General features: G+C 32.3%; 3 protein-coding genes and 1 non-coding gene across 6 annotated transcripts; 2 read left to right on the top strand and 2 right to left on the bottom strand.

Moving 5' to 3' along the window:
- Positions 1–70: 70 nt before the first annotated feature.
- LOC101244177 (cuscuta receptor 1-like) lies at positions 71–7,916 on the bottom strand. 3 transcript variants are annotated; one of them, XM_010320932.4, is made up of 9 exons: positions 7,761–7,916; positions 5,346–5,674; positions 5,052–5,243; positions 4,762–4,860; positions 4,038–4,193; positions 3,794–3,868; positions 3,497–3,646; positions 3,030–3,176; positions 71–2,449 (listed from the first exon to the last, which is right to left on the bottom strand). In XM_010320932.4, the coding sequence occupies exons 3-9, from the start codon at positions 5,098–5,100 to the stop codon at positions 231–233; spliced, it is 2,895 nt and encodes a 964-aa protein (XP_010319234.2). In that variant the 5' UTR covers positions 5,101–5,243; positions 5,346–5,674; positions 7,761–7,916; the 3' UTR covers positions 71–230. The 3 variants fall into 3 exon arrangements, with proteins under 3 accessions (XP_010319234.2, XP_069153092.1, XP_069153093.1); XM_069296991.1 differs by having other exon boundaries at positions 5,052–5,674; XM_069296992.1 differs by lacking the exon at positions 7,761–7,916 and having other exon boundaries at positions 5,052–6,712.
- A 2,005-nt stretch (positions 7,917–9,921) lies between these two features.
- Positions 9,922–9,994, top strand: TRNAA-CGC (transfer RNA alanine (anticodon CGC)). The gene has a single exon. It is a non-coding gene; the product is annotated as a tRNA-Ala (tRNA).
- A 1,700-nt stretch (positions 9,995–11,694) lies between these two features.
- On the bottom strand, positions 11,695–18,404 carry LOC101261221 (receptor-like cytosolic serine/threonine-protein kinase RBK1). Its single transcript, XM_069296993.1, has 8 exons — positions 18,088–18,404; positions 16,434–16,925; positions 13,972–14,229; positions 13,679–13,833; positions 13,508–13,587; positions 13,026–13,161; positions 12,750–12,899; positions 11,695–12,248 (listed from the first exon to the last, which is right to left on the bottom strand). The coding sequence occupies exons 1-8, from the start codon at positions 18,092–18,094 to the stop codon at positions 12,102–12,104; spliced, it is 1,425 nt and encodes a 474-aa protein (XP_069153094.1). The 5' UTR covers positions 18,095–18,404; the 3' UTR covers positions 11,695–12,101.
- A 3,925-nt stretch (positions 18,405–22,329) lies between these two features.
- Positions 22,330–24,279, top strand: LOC101243882 (HVA22-like protein e). The gene is made up of 5 exons (XM_004236644.5): positions 22,330–22,467; positions 22,581–22,607; positions 23,091–23,213; positions 23,299–23,473; positions 24,092–24,279. The coding sequence occupies exons 1-5, from the start codon at positions 22,421–22,423 to the stop codon at positions 24,113–24,115; spliced, it is 396 nt and encodes a 131-aa protein (XP_004236692.1). The 5' UTR covers positions 22,330–22,420; the 3' UTR covers positions 24,116–24,279.
- Positions 24,280–24,437: the final 158 nt, after the last annotated feature.

Raw genomic sequence — 24,437 nt, forward strand, 5'->3', positions numbered from 1 at the left:
AACTTAGAGGTAGAATGACTGTTTTGGTACACCCTCAATTCAAGACAAACAATCCAAATCAATCCAAAAGTAGAGAAGCAATAGATAGTAAGATAAATAGACTACAACAAAACAATACGATTGTAAAAGTACAGGAAACAATAGATAGTAATAGAAATCGAAGAACAATATGTGTCCCATATTTTGAGTCTGAACCACTCACCTACATACAACAAGAATGAGCGCTACAATTATCCAAGGTTCCTCCACCATCTATTCTTGATGGGCATAACAACATTGTCTAAGAGAAAATAGTAAGAGTTGAGCATCAAAACCTCAACAAGCCTAAACCATGTTGTTCTCCAATAAGGATTGATTCCGAGTACTGCAGTTATTCCTAGTAAGATTGCTCCATAAGACACAACAAAGCTGATGTAAAAACTGTCTGTATCCAAAAATCCTGCAGATTCCTCATTTCCATTGTTTGAGGTGTTTGATGATTTAGTACCGTAACACTCGTCTAATGGATAACCACATAGTAAAGGATTCCCCTGATAGCTGCTTTTGTCGAAAGTTGAGAATTGAGCTTTAAATGGTGGTACTGCACCAGATAAGTTATTGTATGCTACGCTGAATATTGCCAAAAAGTGTAGCTCAAGTAGGTCAACAGGAATTGTCCCATTCAAGCTGTTGTGGGATAGGTCCAGACTCTCGATTTCATGTAAATTTGAGAAGGTATATGGGATTCTTCCAAAGATATGGTTGTGCGATAGATTAAATGCTCGTATTTTGCTCAGGTTCCCTAGCTCAACAGGAATTATACCCGTTAATCTGTTACTTGAGAGATCAATACCCGACATATATTTTAGAATGCTTCCCTTGTAAGTGTACGAATTTCGTTTTGTTGAAAACTGAACTCGGGTTTCCACATCCATCAAATTGAAGTCACTTAGAAATCCATATGAAATGTGGTAGTGCCTTGTTGAACTTATCCAACTCTTGAAATCTAACCAAGCTAACCTGGAAGATGCTTGATAATATACACTTCTTGTTTCTGCATCATTTTCTGCTAGCTTGAAGTTACCCAAACAAGGAAGGAGCGGACCATAAAGCTTGTTAAAAGACAAATCCATGATGGATAACTTGTTTAACAGACAAATCTGAATTGGAATTTCTCCATCCAATTGGTTATTATTGAGGAGAAGAAAGTTGAGGCTTGAAAGTAAAGCTATGGTGTGTGGGATGTTTCCAGTAAAATTGTTGTATCCAAGATCCAATGTTATCAGAGATGATATATTGAAAAGCGAATCTTCAAGTTCACCGCCCAATTGATTTTTGTCTAGATGGATGTGTTTAAGGGGTAAATCACTCACACAAGAAGGAACAGGTCCTGAGAGTCTGTTTTCGGACAAAGCTAAGACTTGAATGAGCTTCAAATTGCAAATCTCAACTGGAATCGAGCCTTCAAGATGATTTTTGGCTAAATCGAGCTGTATCAGTCTTGTGTTATCTCTAATCCATCTTGGAATCTCCCCAGAGAAGTTATTACCGCTAGCATCCAGTGCAATAAGGGGTTTGAGAAAAATGTTACTAGGTAACGGTCCCTCAAACCTATTTCCATTCAAGTACAAATAAAATAGTGTACTTGGCCTGATATCCTTCGAAAATATTGTCCCTGACAACCTATTGTTTGAGAGCCGGAGGTAAGTCAGCGCGGGAGAACTAACTGCCAGATCGCTAGGAACACCTCCAGACAAGAGGTTGTGAGATATATCCAGCATGACTAAATACAACCCGCCAATATCAGAAGGTATAGGACCTTCAAGCAAATTTTGTGACATGTTCAGAAAATTTAGCTTTGGGAAAGCTGAACTTATGTTTGCTGGAACATGTCCGCTTAGTTTGTTATTAGAGACATCAAGTTGCTCTAAACATAGATGACTAGTGGATGGCAATTTCCACGGTCCAATGAAAGCATTACCTCTAGCATAAAGGCCTGCAAGTCTGGTGTTATTCTCTAACAACCAAGTTGGAAACTTTCCTGGCAATTGATTTTTGTCTATAGAGATGATTCTCAAGTCGTGCTGGTAATGAAGGAAAGAAGGCAATTTTTGAAGGTTTATGCATCCCTCAACAACAAAAAGCTGCAACTGGAAATTTGGAATCCAATTCTTGAATTCGACATCTCTAGTTATAGTATTCTGGCCAACATCCAAGTAGGTAAGTTTTGAATTGTTGTCGAATTGATTGAACGATAGTGGAATTTCAAATTGGTTAAATGAAATATCCAAGTACTCAAGTGATGTGAGTGTTCTCCAAAGAGGATATGAGGCTATATTTCCAGTGAAGCGATTCCCATGAAGGCTAAGCCATCGAAGTGATGTCAAGTTCCCAAGACATGAAGGAATTGTTCCCTCAAAATTGTTGTTAGTGAGTGCCACCTCTTGAATGTTTTTAAGCTCACACCAACCTATATTTTTTGAAAAAAGAAGATTCAGATGACATTTAGCTAACATAAATGTGTACAATAAGTTATTTCTAAACTATGTTGTTTTTTCTGAAATCGTGTGAATCTGCACCAAAGAGTGTGGCCTAGTGGTCAATGTGGTGGGTTGTGAACCAGGTCTCTGATTCATATCCCACCGAAGATGGAAAACGCTAAGTGATTTCTTTTCATCTGTTCTAGTATTCGTGGATAGGGTTATCTGGAACTTGTTGTTGGTATGAGGTGTCAGGTATTTTGTGAAATTAGTCGAGATGCGTGCAAACTGCGCGGACACCGCGGTTATAAAAAGGAATCCTATGAATTTTAATTATGTCAGATTTACTGGTAGGTTTGAGAAACCTATTATCATTGCAGGCTGGAAAACTCATGTCCTTGTAGGTTTAGGAATAGCCGTGGTCTATAACAAAGGAGTTGTTAAATCTCGTTAAATTCCAGTGTTATTCTTTTTTTCTATTTGCGTTGGTGTGGTTGTTTGTGTGTTAACTCATGATTAGATTCATGGTTTAAAAAAAAAAAAATTAAAAAAGAGAGAAAATAACACTACCTTGATTAGGGAGGGTGCCATTGTTGCCACCAAAAGCCATAGTCAGCACTTTAAGAGACTCTATTTGTCCAATGCTTGAGAGAAAATTCTCATTTAAATAAGATCCCTTTAAATCCAAGTACTCCAGTTTGCTCAGATTTCTTATTGCTTATATCAGAGAGTCGAAGGAAAAAAACACACAACATCAGCATAAAAGGAAGTGGTGATAGAAGTAGTGTACATATAGACTTTGTTGTTGACAAAGGGAACTCGCAGCTGCTACCCTATCGTACAGGTGCACGTGTGCATAAGGTAAACCCCTCTCCTATGTAATAGAGGTATATTGCACTAGGCAACCTCTGTATGCGAGCTCAACCGAGAAAGCATATAGGGAATTTGAACCTGAGACCTCTCATTTGGGAGATCACCTACTCAACCGACTCATTTGCCCTTGCGGGAAAATGTAGAGAGTTTGAGCTAGAGCTTACCATAAGTTACGGAAGAAGCACTGAGATCACCATATTCATAAGAAAGTCTCTTGAGAGATGAGAACGATTTTAAGGATTGTATGATGTTGGTCGAGTTGGAATTAGATCCTCCAAGTCGTATATTCCTCAGTGAACTCATTCTTCTACTACCTGTTTATTAGTGTACATAAATGAGGGTATAATAGCCAAAAAAAAAATATACTCTAGTTTATGTTTAGTTAAGAGGCGCGTAAAAGAAAAACACAATAAAAATTGCTTGAAGGGACCAAGTTCCTAAGAAGTTAGTAATCCTTGTACCTTTGGTAGTCACAAAGCCCTCAAAATTGTTCATCTGAAGATCTAGAAATTTCAAATTGCTCAAGGCTATTATATCTACACAAGTCGATCAAAATAAATAATAAGCACAAAAATAAAATAAAATTCATTGACAAGTATTAAACTAGAGACATGTCATTAAGGGTGATGGGATCCTATTCATTCTACTCCAATTGTCATACGACATTGAAGCAATATACATGTTATAGTAAGAAGTTTTACGAACCACTCGTTTCGATTTTTCCACCAATGTCATTGTTTGTGAGATCTAGATGCTTGAGAGATGGAAGATGTTTAAGAGATGAAAAGATGGTGGAGTTGAAGTCATTGCTTGGCAAATAGAGTCTCTCTAAATTCTTCAGTCCAGTAAGTTTACCAAGACCTGCATTGATTTGTGGAATTTGTTATACATAATCTAGGAAAATTAAAAACAATGTAAAGTTGATGAGAGTGGGGATCCGCTCCTCTTCGGAGTGGCGTGGGGGAGGAGACAATTAGCATGGTGCACATATGGAATTTATTTGTCTTACTCCGCCAACACACTTTTTCCGTTTCAATCTGTTTGTTTGGTTTTAACTTGATATAGAGTTAAAGAAAGTAAAGAAGACTTTTGAATCTTCTTGTATCAAAATGTAAAAAGTTGGAAGTAAAGAGTTGCTAAAAAGGCGAAAGAGACATTATTTTTTGAAACAAATTAAAAAGAAAAATAAAACAAACAAATTGAAACAGAGTGGATTAAGTTATTTTCTCGACTTTTAAGCAACTTCTTTTTTAGTTTTTCACTTGATGTTCAATACTTGTTTCAGGGCTCTGTCTAATATAGTTTCGCACAAAGTAAGGCCCGTTGAGGAATGAAACACTCACTACTAGATTTTTTTTTTCATTTTTAGAGCTCGAACTCGAGATTTCTGGTTTATATGCATAGATACACGTATGGAAAAGGAGCTTACCCAGTGTAGAAAGAAAACTGGTGTCATTGATTCCATATCCTGCCACCATGAGTACCACTAAATTGCTCATCCCTGGACATTTCTTAGTTATGCCTTCATCTAATAAAAATAGAACAATATCATATGAGTTTGCATAAAATTAGTCGAGGTGCTTGTTAGTTGGTCTGAATACCATAACTTAAAGAAGAAAAAAAGAGGTGATATACATTGACGGAACCAAAATTTTACCTTTCTTCATTACTATTGAAAAAAAAAGAAGAGAGTAGTTGAGGAGGAGTAGTATTATGTACCTATAGGTGCAGAGCGATTTTTTAACGAAGGGAATTCAATTGTACCCATTTGTGAGCCGGGGACACGATTAAGTATTAGAACCTCAAGAGATGAAATCCAACAGAAAGATGATAAAACATTTGGAAATAGGAGATAATTGTACTGCAAATCAAGTACTTTCAAGTTGGTCAACTGTGACAGTTTGTTGAACCCTAGATAAACAAAATCACAGGTGAAAAAAATATTTGAAAAATCATGTATATATAAGGTCCTTAACATACATAATTTTTACTAAGATAAAGAGAGAGTATAACCTTCATTTTTGTTCCACCCTGTAATATAATTCTCAGACAATATAAGAACTTGTAGTGATTTGAATGGAAGAAAGAGAGAAGCATTAAAACTCCAACCATCCCCTGATCCTTGCCTTGCTGCTCTGAGATTAAGTTTTATCACTCGACCTGTTGTTAAGTTGCATCTTACCCGACGCTATGAACAACAATCCAAATAACCAGTCTTATTATAGGCTTCCCAAAGGGTCAAGTATCCCCCATTTGAACTCATCATGTCTTCTTCTAGTTTCAGTAGACCACTCCTCTCCTCCTCCCAACACCTCCTGGGTGCAGCAGCGGAACCAGTAATCCTAACAATAAGGTTTCAACAAGATGTGTAACTTAAAGCCAAATTATAATACGGAAAAGGGCCTAAAATACTCTTGAAGTATTTGAAATGGTATAAAATTATTCTCAATCCACCTATTGGCTCTAAAATACCCTTTCCACCCACCTATTTGGGTCGAAAATACACTCACATCACCATTGGTATTTTGGAGCCAATAAGTTGATGAGAACGGCATTTTGGAGCCAATAGATGGATGTAGAGCTGTCAATATGGGCTAGTCCATCCCATTCGGGCTAACCCATACATGCTTTGATATTTTACATGTCAGGCCGGGCTAGCCCATTTTTGGCATGGGCCAGAAAATGATCGGCCCAACCAATAAGTACGTGAGCTACAGGCTTGACGGGCCAACCCACTTTTTTAAAAAAATTATATTTTTTTTATAATTATTAAATTAAATTTAAAATTATAATTTAAAATATTATCATAAATATCGACAAAACAATATTACATGATATTAATGTTAAACTTGTTAATTAAATCAAAATAAAATTATTTTTATAATATTTATAGGGATAATTTCAAAGACCTCCATGTTTCGCTCTATAACACTCACCTCCCCTTTGGTTTACGATGTTACGTCTAACTCCCTTATTTTCATTTACTTGTAACCATTTTTTAAACCTATTAAAAATAAATATAAATTAATATAGATTTGACAATTTTACTCTTTTTTTATATAAATTTCTTCTAAATAAATATTATATAAAAAATAACTCATTTAATAAATACTTTAAAAATAAATTAACAGAAAGACTTGATTTTTTAATTCAACAAAGATCAAAGTCTTCAACTAAGCTGACCCACATTTTCACCAAATATTAATTCTTTTATCTCTATTTCATCTTTACCAATTCACATAATTTCTTTCCTCACAATAACTCATTATTTTCCAGCAACAATTTCTTCAAATAGAAGACAAAATTGAACTTCCCAAGAAAGAAGTTCGATAAGAATGATAAGATTTTGTTCTAGTTAAACATTTACACAAGCGAAGAAGAAATATGATCCAACGAATAAAGATAAATCATTGAAAATTTGATTTAAACATTCATATATAAGGGTAAATTTATCAAATCTAAATTAATTTATATTTATTTAAATAGGTTTAAAGAATGGTTACAAGAAAATGAAAATAAGGAAGGTAGACGTAATATCGTAAACCACAGGGAAGGTGAGTGTTATAGAGCGAAGCCTGGAAGGAGGTCTCTGAAATTATCTCTATTTATTAAGTTTGTTTTTTCAAGTAAAAGTATAAATATATAAATAAAAATATTAAACTAATTATTTTGAATTTGGACTCTCTTTAATTTTAAATTTTAATATTATATTATATCTTTAATTAATTATTATTGGCCCACGGACCGACCCTACCTATATTTCTGAAGCCCATCAAATCAATAGGCTTATTCAGGTCGGGCTAAAAAGTCTTTTTCTTAAATGGGCTCCAAAAATCTTAGCCCAACCTTATTAAATCCCGGGTTAGGCCAAGCCGGCCCAACGGGCCTAGCCCATATTGACGGCTCTAGGTGGATGGAGGGTAATTTTCATTCTCAATACTTTGAGGGTATTTTAGGCCCTTTTCCGATTATAATAAGAGGCCATAAAAAATACATATAGAATAGAAATGAAATAGTTCGAACTTCATGTGTGTGTAGGGAAGGCCTATGTGATAAAAGGATAAGGATATAGAGTTCTAGTTTGCCTTTCGGGGAAGAAATTTGATTTTCCATCTTGAAGGTTTACCATGAAATAGTCATTCTTGTCTTGAATGTTTGACTGACCTCTGCTTATTTCATGGGCAAACTTTCAAGACGAAAAAACAAGTTTCTTTTCCAAGAGGCAAACAAGGTCAAAAGTTCAAGACCAACCACCTCTAAAGTCATTAAAACTTGGAGCCTCAAACCTTGGAGGTTTAAAGCTAAGCAAATGTCGATAAAGGAAATTTAAAAATTTATATATAAACAAAAAAGATTATTTCATCCTATTTGTACTATCTAATATTTGAACGAAGGAGATTCGATTGAACCCCTTTAAACACACTTTACCTCTGCCACTGATTGGCCACCAACATCAGATAAAGCACCAACAAGCAAAATTTAATATTCCTCCTATCCTTCATCCTTAATAAAGTAGTGCACTTTTTTTTTCTGATTTTATATAATTTGTTTTTTCTTTTCTATAGATATTGTTTTGTTGATGTTGCAAACCTAGCTAGTTAAAGGGTTTATATAGGCCCCCACTCCCACCTCCAAAAAAAAATATCATTATTTTCCATGGTGCAAGAAAAAAATTAGGAAGTTTTTCCGTATTTCATACGTTTTTCTATTGAATTGATTCGATAGAAAATAGGTGGGGAAAAGAATCATATTTCGAAACACAAATTTTATTAATTTGCGAAGAAAAAAATCTCTGTTTCTAGTCCTTCTAGATGGCTCAGTTGGTTTCTGGGATCGATTTTCCCTCAATGACCTTCAGTGTCGAGTTTGTCGCATAGATTTGCTTAGTGTGATTTATATTTCCTATATAATTTGTAAATAAAGTTCACCCGAAAAAACAGATATTGTAGCAACCACAGATTATTCCAGAGTTATTAAAAAAGCTTTGTTTTCGATAATACCTTAGCCACTCTCAAACAAAAAAAAATAAGTCATTATTTTCAAGAATGCATGCAGTGACAAATGGGGCAAAATTTTGTTTGTTTTAGATGACTTGACTTGGAAAATCAGGTATAGAGATGAGCAAGTTGATTGGAATATCAAATTATCGATCAATTAAAACTGTGAGATCGATATAAAGAAATTTTACACTATTATATCATAATTATTTATTGTTATAAATATAATATAACTAACTGATGATATATATTTTGAAAAGTATCTATAAAAACATTTTTTGAATGATAAGATGATGAATGTATTTTTATATTAAACGATGTATATAACGTGAATATAAATGAAGGAGATATTTAAACCTCTGCTAGGCAGCATTTCCTTTTTCTACAAATATTTTGTTCTGATCCTTTAAAATAAAAAGAAAGCCTTGTTTTGAATTTCTTAACAGCTTTTTGATTAAATTATGTAATTGTAATATTTATTTTAAAATTTATATTTATGATTAAAAGAAGTATAGGATCTTATTAATAAAAAAGAAAAAAAATATTATTTAGTTAATGTAACTTATGAATAAATTTATATTCGAATGTTAATATTCTTATTCTTTTTTTTCTTTTCATGAAAAAAATTTCCAAGTATGATCTTTTAACGTTAGTTTTTTTCATCCACTCTCTTATTTTAATCAAATAATCTTATAAGAAATTAATATTAATTTAAAAAATTATCATAAAGTTAATATTTTAATTTTTTTTTTTTTTTTGGGTAGACTTGTTTCAATCATCTACTGTGGTTGCCCTAAGTCTACGGCAAACTAATGTTGTCAGCCATGCATTTAACTTACTGGATTTCAAATATATATTCCCTCTATCTAAGTCACGTCTTACTTTTTTAAATCTATTTTAATATGAAATATTAGTTTTCATAATTTAAAAATATTTTTTAGTGAAATGATTTATAGCTACGTAAATAATATATAAGAAAATAGATTTTATTCACCTTTAATAATCAAATAAAATGTGAATAGCTCGTCTTTTTCTTTTTGAAAAAAAAGGTACGGGCTTCTGATTCTGTTAATATTTAAAAGAATGATATTTTCTTCTTCGTATGATTATACATCATCAGTTACATAGGAGGCATTTTGAGAATTTTAGTAACATCTTAAAATATTCACAAAGAATGTTGAAATATTCATGATTCGAAACAATAAGAATTCAACTCAAGGACCGGTGAGAGATACATGTAATTATCCTTTAAATAACCTGATTAGATAAATATTTTTGTACTTTAATAACATAAAACTAAACTCAGTTTATAATTTAACAATACAAGGAATTCATGCCAAATTAATAAATATATATAACATTTGCTTGCACATACATTTCTTTCACTTTAATTAAAAAATGTTTTTAACTAAATTAGTCTCAATATAGAAACTAAACTATTTCATCAAATCATATAGAATATTCACACCTACAAATAGGAGGGGAAAAGGAAGATTTTACAAAAAGAACAAAAAAAAAATTACAAGTAATGGAAAGGCCGATTAACACATTAAATTTAATTAATATTTTAGTTTCTTTGCTTAATAATAATTGGGGGTGTAGCTCATATGGTAGAGCGCTCGCTTCGCATGCGAGAGGCACGGGGTTCGATTCCCCGCACCTCCAATTTAACTATTGTTTTGCTCTTTAGCATAATTTTGTCTTTCATGTATCTTACGTAAAAAAAAAAAAAAAAAGAGAGAGATAAATATCAAAAATATATTTAAATTATGCACTTTTTTTTAGTTTCATACCTAAATTATTGAAAGTGTGAGTTGCAATAATTTATAGTAGTGTGTATAGTGTGTTCTCTTTTTTATATGAAAAAAACTTTGACACATGGCATTCCACATAAATAAAATATTTTATCGAAATAAAAATTAATATTAATTAAAAATTAAAGATTACTATCTATATAAAAAAAATTAAGTTATTTTTCTTATCACACTCCACCACCTCCTCCACGTACCATCTCTCCCCCGCGACAACCCCATCCTTTTTTTTAAAAAAAATTATTTATAAAATGTTTTTAAAATTTTCATATTTCAACCTCCCCCTTCCCCCATAGAAATTAATATTATTTCATTTAAAAAAATCTATCTATATATTTTTTCGCTCACAATTTTTATTTTTTTAAGTTTTTCTTATTTTGTGTTAAATATGCACGTACAAATATTGTTAGAAAAAATTTTCTACTAGTGTGTAGAATATAACATAAACAACTAAAAAATATAAAAAGTCTTGTGACGATAAGTAAAAAAAGCATTTTCGATATGTATATTTAAACACTGGGGAAAAAATTGAAAGTGGAGATTTAAGTGGGATGGGTAGAATTATATTTTTAAGAAAATAAAATAATATATAAATTAATATTTGATGAGGGGGAGGAAATGAAGTTAAAAATGAAATACTTTTATAAAAGAAATTTAAACAAAATAAAAAACTTTAAAATATGTTGCGTGGTAAGAAAAATATTTTACATTTTATTTTATAACGAAAATATTATTTTTTTATAATAGTTTTTTAATTTTTATTTTTTTATTTATTTTTTGTCAAGGTTGAATATTTTGTCCATGTGGAGTGTGATGTGGAAATTCTTTAAAATAAAAGAGAAAGAGTGCATTACACATACCATAATGAGAGTGGTATAAAAGAGAGATGTTTTTCTCGAACTAAAAGTGATAGTTTAGGTATGAAACTCAAACTTTCAATAGTTTACATATGAAACTCAAAAAAAAAAGAATATATTTTAGGTGTAATTTTTACACTTATCTCTAAAAAAAGGAAAAGGGCCTAAAATACCCTTGAAGTATTGAAAATAGTATAAAATTACCCTTCATTCACCTATTGGCTCCAAAATGCCCTTTTCATCCACCTTTGGGTTCAAAATTGATCACTTCTTTAATTGTTTTAAAATTAAAATATTTAAATATTTTTTAAAATACTTGGCGTTCAACTATTGATTATAATTTTGGACCTAAAGGTGGATGACAGGGGTATTTTGGACCCAAAAGGTGGGTAGGAAGGGTATTTTAGAGCCAATAGGTGGATGAAGGATAATTTTATACCATTTCCAATACTTTGAGGATATTTTAAGTTATTTTCTGTTAAAAAAAAAAAGATATCATATACATCGTGTAATGTAATATTTTACAATGAACCTCCTCGACCCTACCTAGCTCCGCCCCGCGATCATATTTGAGAGTAATTAGGAAGCTTTTTCTTACAAGGTAAGTGGGAATAGACTCATGTGAAAGTCTAGTTAGCTAACCAAATTTTTTAAAGAAACAACAGAAAAGGGTTTGTCTTTGTATGTACACTTGATATATGATAACATCTTAACAAAATTCTACTATAGAATATACAAAATTATGATCAACTACAAAATGAATCATCACTATGATGATTTCAACCAAATACAGAAACAATATGAAAGAAAACATAAAAAAAAAATGTGCACTTTTTTCATATGTTATAATGTACTTAATGCAGTTCATTCCTACTGCATTACTTGTGCTGCTCCGTAAAGAAAAACTCAAAATTTTAGATGTTGATTCTCTTCGTTTAAATGGGGTAGCATCTCGGAAAATTTCAACCAAAAACTAGCAGCCATCGACTCAAACTCCTCTCGCTTTTACATGCTTATATAGCATAATGGATAACAACTAGAATACACAGAACAGCAGAAGCAGAGCTAGGATTGATAGCATTTGACAAAAAGAGTGTGCAAAGATTACTCCATAACGAGCTCCATATGGCGGTTGAGATCCTGGATATAATGTGTGCTTGTATATTCGTGTGAAAACATCAATGCTCTCCCTCCCATTGACCTCTGCTTCATTTCTACTGGTGCGTTCTCGCCTCTCAATAGCTGAACAACCTGCATACTCGAAGAAAATAACCATTTCGTGAAGTTTCAAATTTTATTTGCGGATTGTGTTTATTGTGCATATAAATATCAAATAGCAACTCTTATTCTTACTACAAAATCTGGTAAGTCGCGTTGGATATATGTTACTCTCTCCGTTTCAAAGAAAAACGCCTCTTTCCTTTTTTGACAAATCTTTAATTTCAATTTTTCACGAGATATGTTTAAGACCACAAGATTAAGGAACATTTTGGTACATTCTACATATTTTTAGTTTAAGACCAGAAGATTCAGATGCGTGTTTGAGATCTTTTCTGTTCTAACTCTATAACCAAGAACGCCTAGGTGATTGAATCCTTCACAGGATCAACCTTTTTTAGCTGTGTGCGTTTATAAACCTAACATTTGCAAATTCTAGCAAGGATCAGCAACACTCGAAATCAAAATTACAAATGATGGTGGGAGTTGATATGAAGGACATAAAGGGGACAGAACGTAAAAATGTACTGTTACCTTTTTCATGTTCGGACGAATGTCAGGCAAGTGGTGAAGGCAGCATAAGGCTGTAAACATGGCGCGTTTCATCTCAACAACATCGTAAACATCACCTAAACGAGGATCTGCTATTTCCTTGATGTTGTTCTTTTGCAACAACGGTTTTGCCTATGCACAATTGTAACAGGTACCAGATAATTTTCAGAAACATTGAATGAAACATACTAAAACCCCTTCAAATGAAGTTGCATGACAAATTGTATGAATATTGTGTCAGTTTAAGAGGATCATTACCCACAACACAAGGCTCTTTCTATATGAATCAACTGCACGGCGACCAGTAATAAGCTCCAATAATAGAACTCCAAAGGCAAATACATCCGTTTTTTCATTGACAATTCCATGCATAAAGTACTCTGGAGCCATATATCTGAATATCAATTTGCAATACATTAGATCATAAGCAAGCAACATAAAGGAACATGATCCAGGATTTTCACTAGGGGGTTCGAAAAATAAAAATATAAAAAAATAGTGCAGTCCCTAAGAATCAAACCTTGGAGAGGTGGGTGCATTTGAATGCCCGAACCGCTGAGTTAACCTTTTGCTTATTGTTTACAGGATTCAAAATTTATACATGTACATAAACACAAAATATCTACCCTATATATATATATACAGGGTAACTTTTTGTTGAGGGGGTTCGGGTGAACATTCTCTCGTCCCTCTAGATCCGCCCTTGGTCATGCAATTTAAAAGTACTAATTTTTACATACCCAAAAGTTCCTTCAATGGGAGAAACAACATGATGAACCCATTTTTCTGGCAGCCACTTTGCTAGTCCAAAATCAGAAATCTGCACAACAAATTGGAAAAAAGAACTTGAGAAATCGAAATGAAATCTCACTTCCCAATTGAAGTTTCTAAACAGAAAGAAAGATTGAAACCTGAGGTTCATAATCTTCAGTTAGTAATATGTTTGAGGCAGTAATATCTCTATGGATTATGCGCTTTGGACATTCACAATGAAGATAAAGCAATCCTTCGGCAATACCAGCAGCAACTTTATATCTTATATCCCAATCAAGTCTCTCATCCGAACCTGAAATGCCGAGTTTTCTGCTTATCAGTCACTCTATAGACATTTCATTCAATGTTAAGTGCATATTTATGATCACTAGGCAAAGAAATCAAATCAGTACTGAACGAACATAGCTAGTGTTTAGAGGGAATACAGCACCGTGTATTAAGGAACCGAGGCTTCCATGGTGTAAGTACTGAAGAACAAGGTATAAACCGCCATCAGCACTATAACCTATTAACTTAGCAGCATTAGGATGGTTAATGTGAGCAATAATTCCCAGCTCAGATAAGAAATCATCAACTTTATCCTCGTCTTTCTTCTCTTGCTTAGTTATTTTCTTTACCGCGACTACTTGACCATCAGATAAACGCCCTTTGTACACATCTGCATGTCCCCCTTGCCCGATCAACTTGTCTGTCACATTTCAAGGCATGATTTAGTAATTCAAAGGGTTAACTACGCGCAAATTCAGATGGTTTTCGAGTAATACAGATTATGCAATATCCACTTAAAACGGATTAGATTTGCAAGGAAGTGACATCATTGGTGTAAAATTGTTGGAGCAATGACAATGACAAGAAGATGCAGAGAAATGTTAGCTTGCTGACGACGGAACACATCGTCAATTAAAAGGTCCTCAGGGTCGTCCGATAGGATGCATTAGAAAAAGTACTAGACACATTAGCTTGTTTTTTTTTGACGACAAGGGAAACCCGCAGCCGCTACCCTTTTGGGTGCGCACAGGGTAAAACCCCGCTCCTATGCAATAGCTTGCAAACCACATAGGAGAGGTAACCCGCACTAGGCAAGCCTGGTGCACGAGCTCGACCCAGAAGGCAAACCCCTTACTTTCGCTGGCAAGGAGTTTCAAACTTGAGACCTCCAACATGGAAGTCCCAAACTCAAACCACTGAGCCACCGCGAAGGGTAGACACATTAGCTTGTGTAGTACCAATACCTTGTTAAATTTTTTCAACTTATGTATAGTTATACACTATTTGATATTACATGACCAATCATGGTATTAACAATGGAAGGTTTCGAATGCATGCATTAGCATGGTTAAAGACACAATTGTCCCTCAAAACCTTTTCCACATCTTTTCTACCATTATTTGTGGAGGGTACTTTCACCGACATAATTTATTCTAGAAATTATACAATGCATATTATTTTTTATATACCAAACCAAAGAGTGTGTAAAAATAATCACAGCATAACTAATACTAACATTACTAATAGACCTATTCAACGCTCATCTTACACGCTCTATCAAACGACCTCTTAATGAGACAAAAGCATCTTACACTTTCTTGGTGGGGACAAATAGAAACATGAAGGACCATAGACATTAAGGAAAATTTAATAAATTGGCCCATCAATAACACATGGCCAACTCTACAACAAAAATTTCCATATTCAACCCTGATGTCTGATAGCTGGCCTAATGTTCAATGTTCTGAACATTACAATAGTTCCAATTCTTTTATAGGAACTACCATTTTCTCTTATCTATCCAGTCTCAAGAACTTGACAAATTAACCATAGAACTAACATAACTTTTATAGATCAAAATAAGGCACAAAAAATGAAACTTCCTACAAAGATGATCTAGTGAATGCATCAATCATAGGATGAAAATTACCCGTTTTGATTGTATATATAACAAAATTAATGTATTTTTCCTAAAAAGGATTACTTTTTTTTCTTTAGTACTTCAAGAAGTCAAAGTTTACTTTCCACCATGCCCAAAAACGAATGAGGATCAAGAACAGTCCTGTTTCGGCAGCAAATTACACTGGTTATACATGATTAAAATTATTTTGTGTATATATATATATATATATATATATATACACATAGTAGATCTTGAAAGTCCTTTGGCTTCTTCGTGTGTTCACATTTTCATATTTTGAACCCTCTTAATGAAAACCAAGGCTCCGCCACTGTGACCTCAGGCACCCAACATAAAGGGAACTCTAGTGAAATCTTAAGCAGGCATAAGCAGGGGCAGAGCCACTCAGCATGAGCCTCCGTGTATCTATTTCTACAAATTTTGAACCCCCTTATTGAAAATCCTGGCTCCACCACTCAGCATGAGCCTTAATATCTGCAAAGTACTTCAATATATGTCTTTTTGTCTAGCATTTTGTAGTTAAATTAATCAGAACTATATAGCAGAGTATATTATTTCATTTAGTACAAAATGGTCCTACTTTGAGACATGACTTTGACATCAAAAATAACAGATGGGAACTATGTTACTCGGACGCTCCAAAAATTCTGTCGTACCCATGTCCAATCCTCCCAAAAAATGCAGAAATTTTTTGGAGGATCCTAGAAACACCCAACGGAATTTTTGATAAATCCGAGCAATATAGAATAGAATCACCTCTTCATATTCTTAAACTTTGTGTCAAATCAAATGAAGATACATAAATTGTGACGGGAAGAAAATACCCCGTAGAGATGTGAAAATTTGATGCAAGTTATTTATACTTAACAATATAAAGTTACCTAAACTACCTTATAAAGGAACTTAAATGCATAAATATTCTTTACACCATCAATGCATATCACTTAAACTCGTAAAAAATTATGAAGTATGGATGTATGTACCTGGACTGAAATTATCGGTTGCTTCAACAAGTTCCCCATAGCTAAAATTCCTCCAAGAAGGCTTAGGAATATCATCAGAATCATTAGCCTCTTCTTCAGCACTTCTATTCTTGGACAAAATCCTTCTTATATTTTTTGGTAAAATCATCTCATATCCTAATATTGGTATACTTGACAATCTTCTCATTGACCTTCTTTTTATTTGATCAAAAATATTTTTCCAATAAACACCTTGATTTAATTCCCCTGAAGGTGATGATGCAAAACTGCTGCTCCTATCATCACTGCTGCTAATGCTGCTATTGTCTAAATCCGACGAACCCAATCTGGTAGTCTCTAAAACTCCTCTTGGTGATGACGATGATGAGTACTGATCGTCTCTATTGTTGTTGTTGCTGATATCTTCCTCTTTTTTCTCGTCCTGTTCCTTCTTGACTTCATGTTGTTTCTTGTTTTCTCCATTTCCTTGGACATCAGCTGCACCTCTTCTACCTACAAAGTTCATAAGCGAAAAAGTTTTATCAGTCTTTAAGCCCGAATAAAGGAGAAGGGTTACCTTATACATTGACAATCAACATATTTTTTAACAAAAAGACAACGATTTTATACGGATTGTTTTGTTAGGATTCATCATGAAATTGCTAGTTATACCATAACCTTCCTCCTTTATCTCTACTTGGGACCTGCACTACGAATAACTTGTTTGGAATTGAGGCATTGTTATTGTGATAATACGAGTAAAACCATTAAGATACCATAGCATTCATATACTTAACAAGCAAAATGAAGTATATATACACAATCTTTATCTTAAAAATATTCAAGCTTTATTGTAACACAACTATTTAAACCATTAATATAAGAGAACATTCATATACCCAATTAGCAAAATGAAACATAAACAAATTTGTATTCTTATAAAGATTCAACCTTTATTGTGACATCACTATTCAAATCATTAATATACAACAACATTCATATAACCAATCAGACCAACAAGGATTCTAATGCAATAGTAAGTACTCCTTCATAGTTACACAGATGTCTAGGTTTCGAGCTCTAAGTATGAAGTCATTTTATTAGGGAACACTTTTTAATTGTTCGAACTCAGGCTCAACAACACTAAAAGAGCCTTAAGCATCCACCCAAGAGCCAATGGACCAGGCAAATCATTTGTTCATTAAGTGCTCTTTGTTAATTTTATACAGATACTTCTTAATCTCTAAATAAATATATATATATCCCGAAACAAGGTTAATGGTGCTCGAGCACCCAGTTGACTCCATATGGGTCCGCCCCTGCTTGCTTCAATGCCGATACCAGACACCAGGTGGAATATCTAACAACAACAACATACCCATGTAATCCTACCAAGTGGAAAGGTAGAGTGCTCGCATACCTTAATCCTACGACAACCACGTGGAAAATCGAAAAAACAAAAATATACCCAACAAGCAAAATGAAATCTTAGTAGCACAATTGATTGACTATCAACTACATGAACTTTCACGTTGTTGGTGATTTTTCGATTGACTGCCTTGTAATCTCATTTTTTTAAAATCAAATAAAGGGTATACAAATATTTTTATGTTATAAAGATTCAATCTTTACACCTATAAAAGCAAATAAATTACAATAAGTTGAAGCTGTGAACCTTCCATGGGAAGATAAAATGGAATTCTTGTCAAAAGCAAAAATAATCAAGAACTCCTGTTATAATATGCAAAGAAAAAAGCTTAAGATAAGATTTCCATTAACATAATTAACTCTGAACAATATTTACATAGAGAAATTTCCAATCAAATTCTTTCTTCTCCCCTGCTAAAAAAAACAGGAAGAGGAAGAAGAAAATGAAAGGAAAAAAAAAAGTTGAATTTTGTGAAAAAAAATATAATTTAGCTTTTAGATTTATTTTTCTTTGAAAAAAAATGGAGGTGAAACTGCATAAGTGGAGAGAGAAAAACGGAATTTTGGGGGTAATAGAGATACTTATGTTTTTGTACATTTTTATAGGAGTTCTTACAATTAAGGTAGCATGTCATGTGAAACGTTTTTATTTTATTTAGGGAAAAGGGTCAAATATGCCTCTAAACTATTTGAAAAGGTTTAGATATACCCTCCATTTAAAGTTTGGTCCATTTATACCCTCGCCGTCCAACTTTTGGTCTACATATGCCCTTTTAGGCGTTAGTTGGCCAACTCGGAATATCCAACTCATTTTACTTTTATTTAAATGTCAAATGAATATTTCACGTCATTTTTATATATTATCCCTTGACATTTATATTCAAGGGAAAAGGGTCAAATATGCCCCTAAACTATTAAAAAGGTCTAGATATACCCTCCATTTAAAGTTTGGTCCATTTATACCCTCGCCGTCCAACTTTTGGTCTACATATGCCCTTTTGGGCGTTAGTTGGCCAACTCGGAATATCCAACTCATTTTACTTTTATTTAAATGCCAAATGAATATTTCACGTCATTTTTATATATTATCCCTTGACATTTATATTCAAGGGAAAAGGGTCAAATATGCCCCTAAACTATTAAAAAGGTCTAGATATACCCCCGTTTAAAGTTTGGTCCATTTATACCCTCACGTCCAACTTTTGGTCTACATATACCCTTATGGGTGTTAGTTGGTCAACTCAAAATATCCAATTCAATTTACTTTTCTTTAAATGCCAAATGGGATTTCACATCATTTATATATATTATCACTTGACATTTATATTAAAAGAGAACGGGGTCACTTATGCCCTAACTATCCGACCCAATTTTAAAACACATATACGACCGTCTTTTAAATGGTTCAATTATGCCCCTAATCCGACTCATATATGTGTGAATTATTTTGTTATTTACATCATCAAAGCCTGCTGCAGCTTGCAGTTGTGTCTGTAACGTTGTTGCGGTGAATTCCTCTGCTCTAGCCCTTGCCTGCCAGATTTGCGCCTCCAGCTCTGCGTTGCGCCTAAACGCTTTTCAAACCTCGACTTCCTTTTCCTTTAGTTGTCGTGTCATTGATTCCTCGACAGTTCCAATCAGAGCACGATAGTGTTCGCCATTTAAATGGTTCAATTATGCCCTAATCCAACCCATATAGGGTATTTAAAAAAAAGGGTCAGGTTGTATAGATTACTTAAAAGACGGGTCATATATGTGTTTTAAAATTAGGTCGGATAGTTAGGGGCATAAAAGACTCCTTTCTCTTTTAATATAAATGTCAAGTAATAATATATAAAAATGATGTGGAAAATCCATTTGACATTTAAATAAAAGTAAAATGAGTTGGATATCTCGAATTGACCAACTAACATCCATAAGGGCATATGTAGACCAAAAGTTTGGACACGAGGGTATAAATTGACCAAACTTTAAACGGGGTATATCTAGACCTTTTGAATAGTTTAAGGGCACATTTGACCCTTTTCTCTTGAATATAAATGTCAAGTGATAATAATAAAAATGACGTGAAAAATCCATTTGGCATTTAAATAAAAGTAAAATGAGTTGGATATTCCGAGTTGGCCAACTAACGCTCAAAAGGGCATATGTAGACCAAAAGTTGGACGGCGAGGGTATAAATGGACCAATCTTTAAACGGAGGGTATATCTAAACCTTTTCAAATAGTTTAGGGGCATATTTGACCCTTCTCCCTTTTATTTAAGGCATAATATATAAATATACCTTTTAACTTGATTTCAAATTATATTTATGTTTTTCAATTTTGGATGTGTATAAATAGACATTTAAATGTGTATAAAGTTGAACAAATAGACACACATGTCATCCTACGTGTAATTTTTTGTCCTACGTGTATTGTGTCATGTAGGACTCATGTGTTTATTTATTTAAAAGTTGAATAGTTAAAGTGTCTGTTTTTGCATTATGAAAATAAGATGTCAAAATTAAAATATGAAGTCAAGTTTAGAATACAATATATGTATTTTGCCTTTATTAAATATTAAGTCACGTGAAATTTTATTATATAACCATGCTTTGAAGCATGGTAAAAAAATAAAGAAACTTTTTACACAATAATAATAAGGTAGTATGTTATGTTATGTTTATTTTTAGTAGTCATGGTGAAGTTTGATATTAAAATGTATTGAATTTGAATGTAACATTTTAAATAGATTGTATTGCTTTTGTTATTACATAATACTGCACATTAGCATTTTAAAGGTCAAATCTATAAGAAAAGATGGGTACGTGATAAAATTATTTTGCAAGAAATTCCTCATTTTAAGAGTCAAAGTTGGAATAATTTTGTTGCTAAAATGTGGTTTTGATTTGAATAAGATTTAATATTAGTCCATTAGTAAACAACTTAACATGATGATATAGTCATGATCAATGTGATGTTTTTTGTGTACATAATTAATTATAAAAAAAAACACATCTTAAATAATCAAAAAGTACTCAATTCGACTCCAAACATTAGTGTTTTGACAAATTAAACTTGATCCAAAATATTTAACGTTTTAGAATCACTTTAATTATTGATTTTGACGGTTAAATTGATTGATTTGATGTAAATGTCGAATGACATGAAGTTTTTACCTTGTTAGTTCTGGAACTTTTTATCTCACCGAGTCAAAATTTGAGAAAGGAAGAGATTAGCGATCTCTGAACAACAACGAAAGAGAACTCGTAGCCTCCCTCTCACTCTTCCTCACACTTATTTGTTCACCTAGCTCAAACAAACGCAAACCCTTCTTTTGTTTTCTTAATAATTAGAAAGACCCATGATACTTTTCGAAATACTAAAAAAGTATCTGAAGACCTACAGGATGACACTTTCAATAAGATTCTCTTTCAAGCTTGAATTAGAAATTTATGATTAAAGGTAAAGAAGTAATACATCCCAATTAATTCATGCATTTTTTTAAAATATAATTTTATAAATATTTATGGTTTGTTTTAAAACCTTTAATATATTATTTTGAAAAGAAGTTACCTATAAAGTAACATCAGATAATAGACATTGAATGTGATAATTTACTTCTATAGATATTTTTCGCCAAATTTTTTTTAAAAAAACACTCAATTTGCAGTAGCTTTTCTGTTGTTGTATTAATAACGTAATGGGTTTATTAATTTGGAGGGGTTTAATTAGTTATGGGTGGGTATTGGATTGATTTATAAATTATATTAATAAGTTCAATTAGAACAAATAGTTGAGCGCCACGTATTTAAAATAATATTTAAATAGTTTAAATATAAAATCGTTAAATAAGTGGTCAATTTTGAACCAAAAAGTGGATGACAGGGATATTTTGGACTCGATAGATGGATGGGAAAGGTATTTTGGAGCCATTAGGTGGATAGAGGATATTTTTGTACCATTTCCAATACTTTGATGGTATTTTAGGCCCTTTTCCGGATTTTGTGAGGAATATTAAGGATACATATGTTGTTCAGAACTCATTCGTCCAATTGATAGAGAAAATATTCGAAAATAATTGTATTTTACTTCAAGTCATTTAAACACATTAGAAAACAAATGAGACTAACACACAATTTGTCTTCATTCCTTCAATCAAAATCATTACAATGCAAACACAATTAAAGGCATTTACAATAGAAAAACCGATCAAAATTAACCAACGATGTTTACAAAGAACAAAATTATGTGTGATTTAATGATTCAATAGAAATATGACATAATTTAAATACATGAGGAGAAAAATACGATAACTTTAGATATTTGTTTTGTGAATTTGGCCTGATTAAATGTAATGATGTGTTATTTACCTTGGATCTAGTTAATGTATGGTTAATCAATAAATTATTTTCAGTTGATCTGTCATGTGCTAAACCTAGGACACTACGTTAAAGCAAGAATCTGATACCAATTTGTCCTATAAATATACAATTTTTCAACTCAAACTTTATCACATAATTTTTCATTATTTGCTTAAGTTGTTTATTTTATTTTGTATCTAAAGTTTCTTTTGAAGCATTTAATTGAAGAGAAATTATGGGTCATTTGTGGACTTTGATCACTAGTCTTCATACTCTTGCTGGGTAGTATTATTATTATAGTCTTTTATTTCCTATTTTTGTCATTCTAATTTTTTACTTTTGGGGGCTATTAAATTCTTGAAAATGACAAGTTGTATTTTGTTTTAAAATTGCAGGCCTGTGATGATGTTGATCTATCCTCTGTGAGTAGTAATATTCTTATAAATAATTAATCTCTTTCATCTCCCATTTATCCTTTAGCGCTACGTTATTATCGAGCCTAAATATACGTATTTTATATAAAATACAGAAATAGTATTATATTTTATAAAGTTCTTTACGATTTTTTTCTCATTTTGATGTGAATTTACATAAGATGTCATAAATATCTTTTTTTCACAAGCATATAGTTATAAATTTGGTAATAATTAAAAAAAATTATCAAAATCTATTATTTGTGAGAGTTTGGTGAAACTATGAATATGCAAACTATCTGCATCAAAACATAAAGACCTTATGAAGTTCAATAAAGATGCAAACTATTTGCACCTGAACATAATATAAAGACCTTATGAAGCTTCAATAAAATGCTAGTTTTTTCGATCGTCCTCGATACGTTAAGAATTTTCATATACATAAAAATAAATTATTAGAACCCAATTTGTTAATCTAAAAATGTTGTGTAGGTATGCATCAATAGTAGCTCTAGAGAGTACATCTAAATTGGATGATGAACAATGGCTTGCTTATTGGATTCTATATTCTTTTCTTACACTTGTGGAGATGCTATTTCAACCCATTCTTAATTGGTAACTAAGTCCTCCCTTTTTTTATACTTATTATTTTTGTGAAAATATAATTTACTTACTTTATTTTATTTTGGATAATTATTAGGATACCAATATGGTATGATGTGAAGTTGATTGGTGTGGCATGGCTAGTTTTGCCACAATTTAGAGGAGCTACTTTTATATATGAGACTTATGTTAGAGAAAAATTAATAATGAACAAATATGGAGATCAAGGAAAGTCAAAAAAGAAATCTGTTCACTTCATGACTCCAGAGAAGGTGAGTTAATTAAATAAGCAAAATTTTAATGTGTTTATTTTTTTGAATAGTAAGTTTCGTTTGATTAGTGAACAAGTTATTTCAAGATCAATAACGTTGGAACTTAAAATGACATAATTATTTATTTTGAATATACTTTTATTAGTAGATATTTTGATTCTGAATTAAAATTTCTTATCTCACCGATTAGATTGCCTCATATTTATAATAAAATAAGAAGAAGAAAAATAATTTTCTTAAAGCTTAATCGTCTTGATCTAGGGATTGAATCTTTATCATATGTCAAACAAATTAAATTTTGATTTAATCTTATTTTGACCTAATCCATCGGTAATCTCTTAAACTTGACAGCATTTTCAGTTATACATATTAATTAGACTTTGTTCATTTTAGACACTTCATGTCAAAATGACACAACGAAGCCTAACATGAGGTGTCTAAAATGAAGAAAGCCTAGTTAAAGTGTCTAAGTAAAAATTATTGCCAAGTTTAGAGGCCACCGGATGGGTTAGACTTCTTATTTTTGTTCTAAACAAACCCCAAGTAGATCATTAATTTTGCAATTAATCCTTATTTGACCATGTATAATTTACACAATATATTTTGTTGGTTAATTAGGGGGAGGATGAAGCTTACGACTGAAAGGAAAATACGAGAAATGCAGACCATTACTCAGTGCACAAATCTAACCGGTTTGATCGAGATAGATTCAAGATTTATAAATTACAAGTTAATTTAAGTTTATTATACGTACATATTCGGTGAATTTTTAATAAATATAAGAGTTTCCACCATACTTTTTCATACTATTACGATCAGTTATTTCAAATCTCTACTGTTTGCTTCATTTCTCAGTTTTTGAGGAATCTACAAATCAAAATGTTGTTAAATAAGGGTACCATCGCAAACACAAAGCTCTCTTTCCCCAATGATATTGTTTATTTAGCGGAAACAGTTTAAGTGT

The sequence above is a fragment of the Solanum lycopersicum genome, chromosome 4, assembly GCF_036512215.1.
Source record: "Solanum lycopersicum chromosome 4, SLM_r2.1".
NCBI lineage: Eukaryota > Viridiplantae > Streptophyta > Magnoliopsida > Solanales > Solanaceae > Solanum > Solanum lycopersicum.

Coding starts and splice junctions, on each gene's coding strand:
- LOC101243882 (XM_004236644.5), top strand. CDS start 22,421: ATGGGTCATTTGTGGACTTTGATCACTAGTCTTCATACTCTTGCTGG. Junction 22,468..22,580: donor AGTCTTCATACTCTTGCTGG/GTAGTATTATTA, acceptor TTAAAATTGCAG/GCCTGTGATGATGTTGATCT. Junction 23,474..24,091: donor ACTTCATGACTCCAGAGAAG/GTGAGTTAATTA, acceptor TTGGTTAATTAG/GGGGAGGATGAAGCTTACGA.
- LOC101244177 (XM_069296991.1), bottom strand. CDS start 5,310: ATGTTAAGGACCTTATATATACATGATTTTTCAAATATTTTTTTCACC. Junction 3,869..4,037: donor TGGAAAAATCGAAACGAGTG/GTTCGTAAAACT, acceptor CGACTTGTGTAG/ATATAATAGCCTTGAGCAAT. Junction 3,177..3,496: donor TGCTTCTTCCGTAACTTATG/GTAAGCTCTAGC, acceptor CTCTGATATAAG/CAATAAGAAATCTGAGCAAA.
- LOC101261221 (XM_069296993.1), bottom strand. Junction 12,900..13,025: donor GAAAGAGCCTTGTGTTGTGG/GTAATGATCCTC, acceptor AATTGTGCATAG/GCAAAACCGTTGTTGCAAAA. Junction 12,249..12,749: donor TTCGTCCGAACATGAAAAAG/GTAACAGTACAT, acceptor TCGAGTATGCAG/GTTGTTCAGCTATTGAGAGG.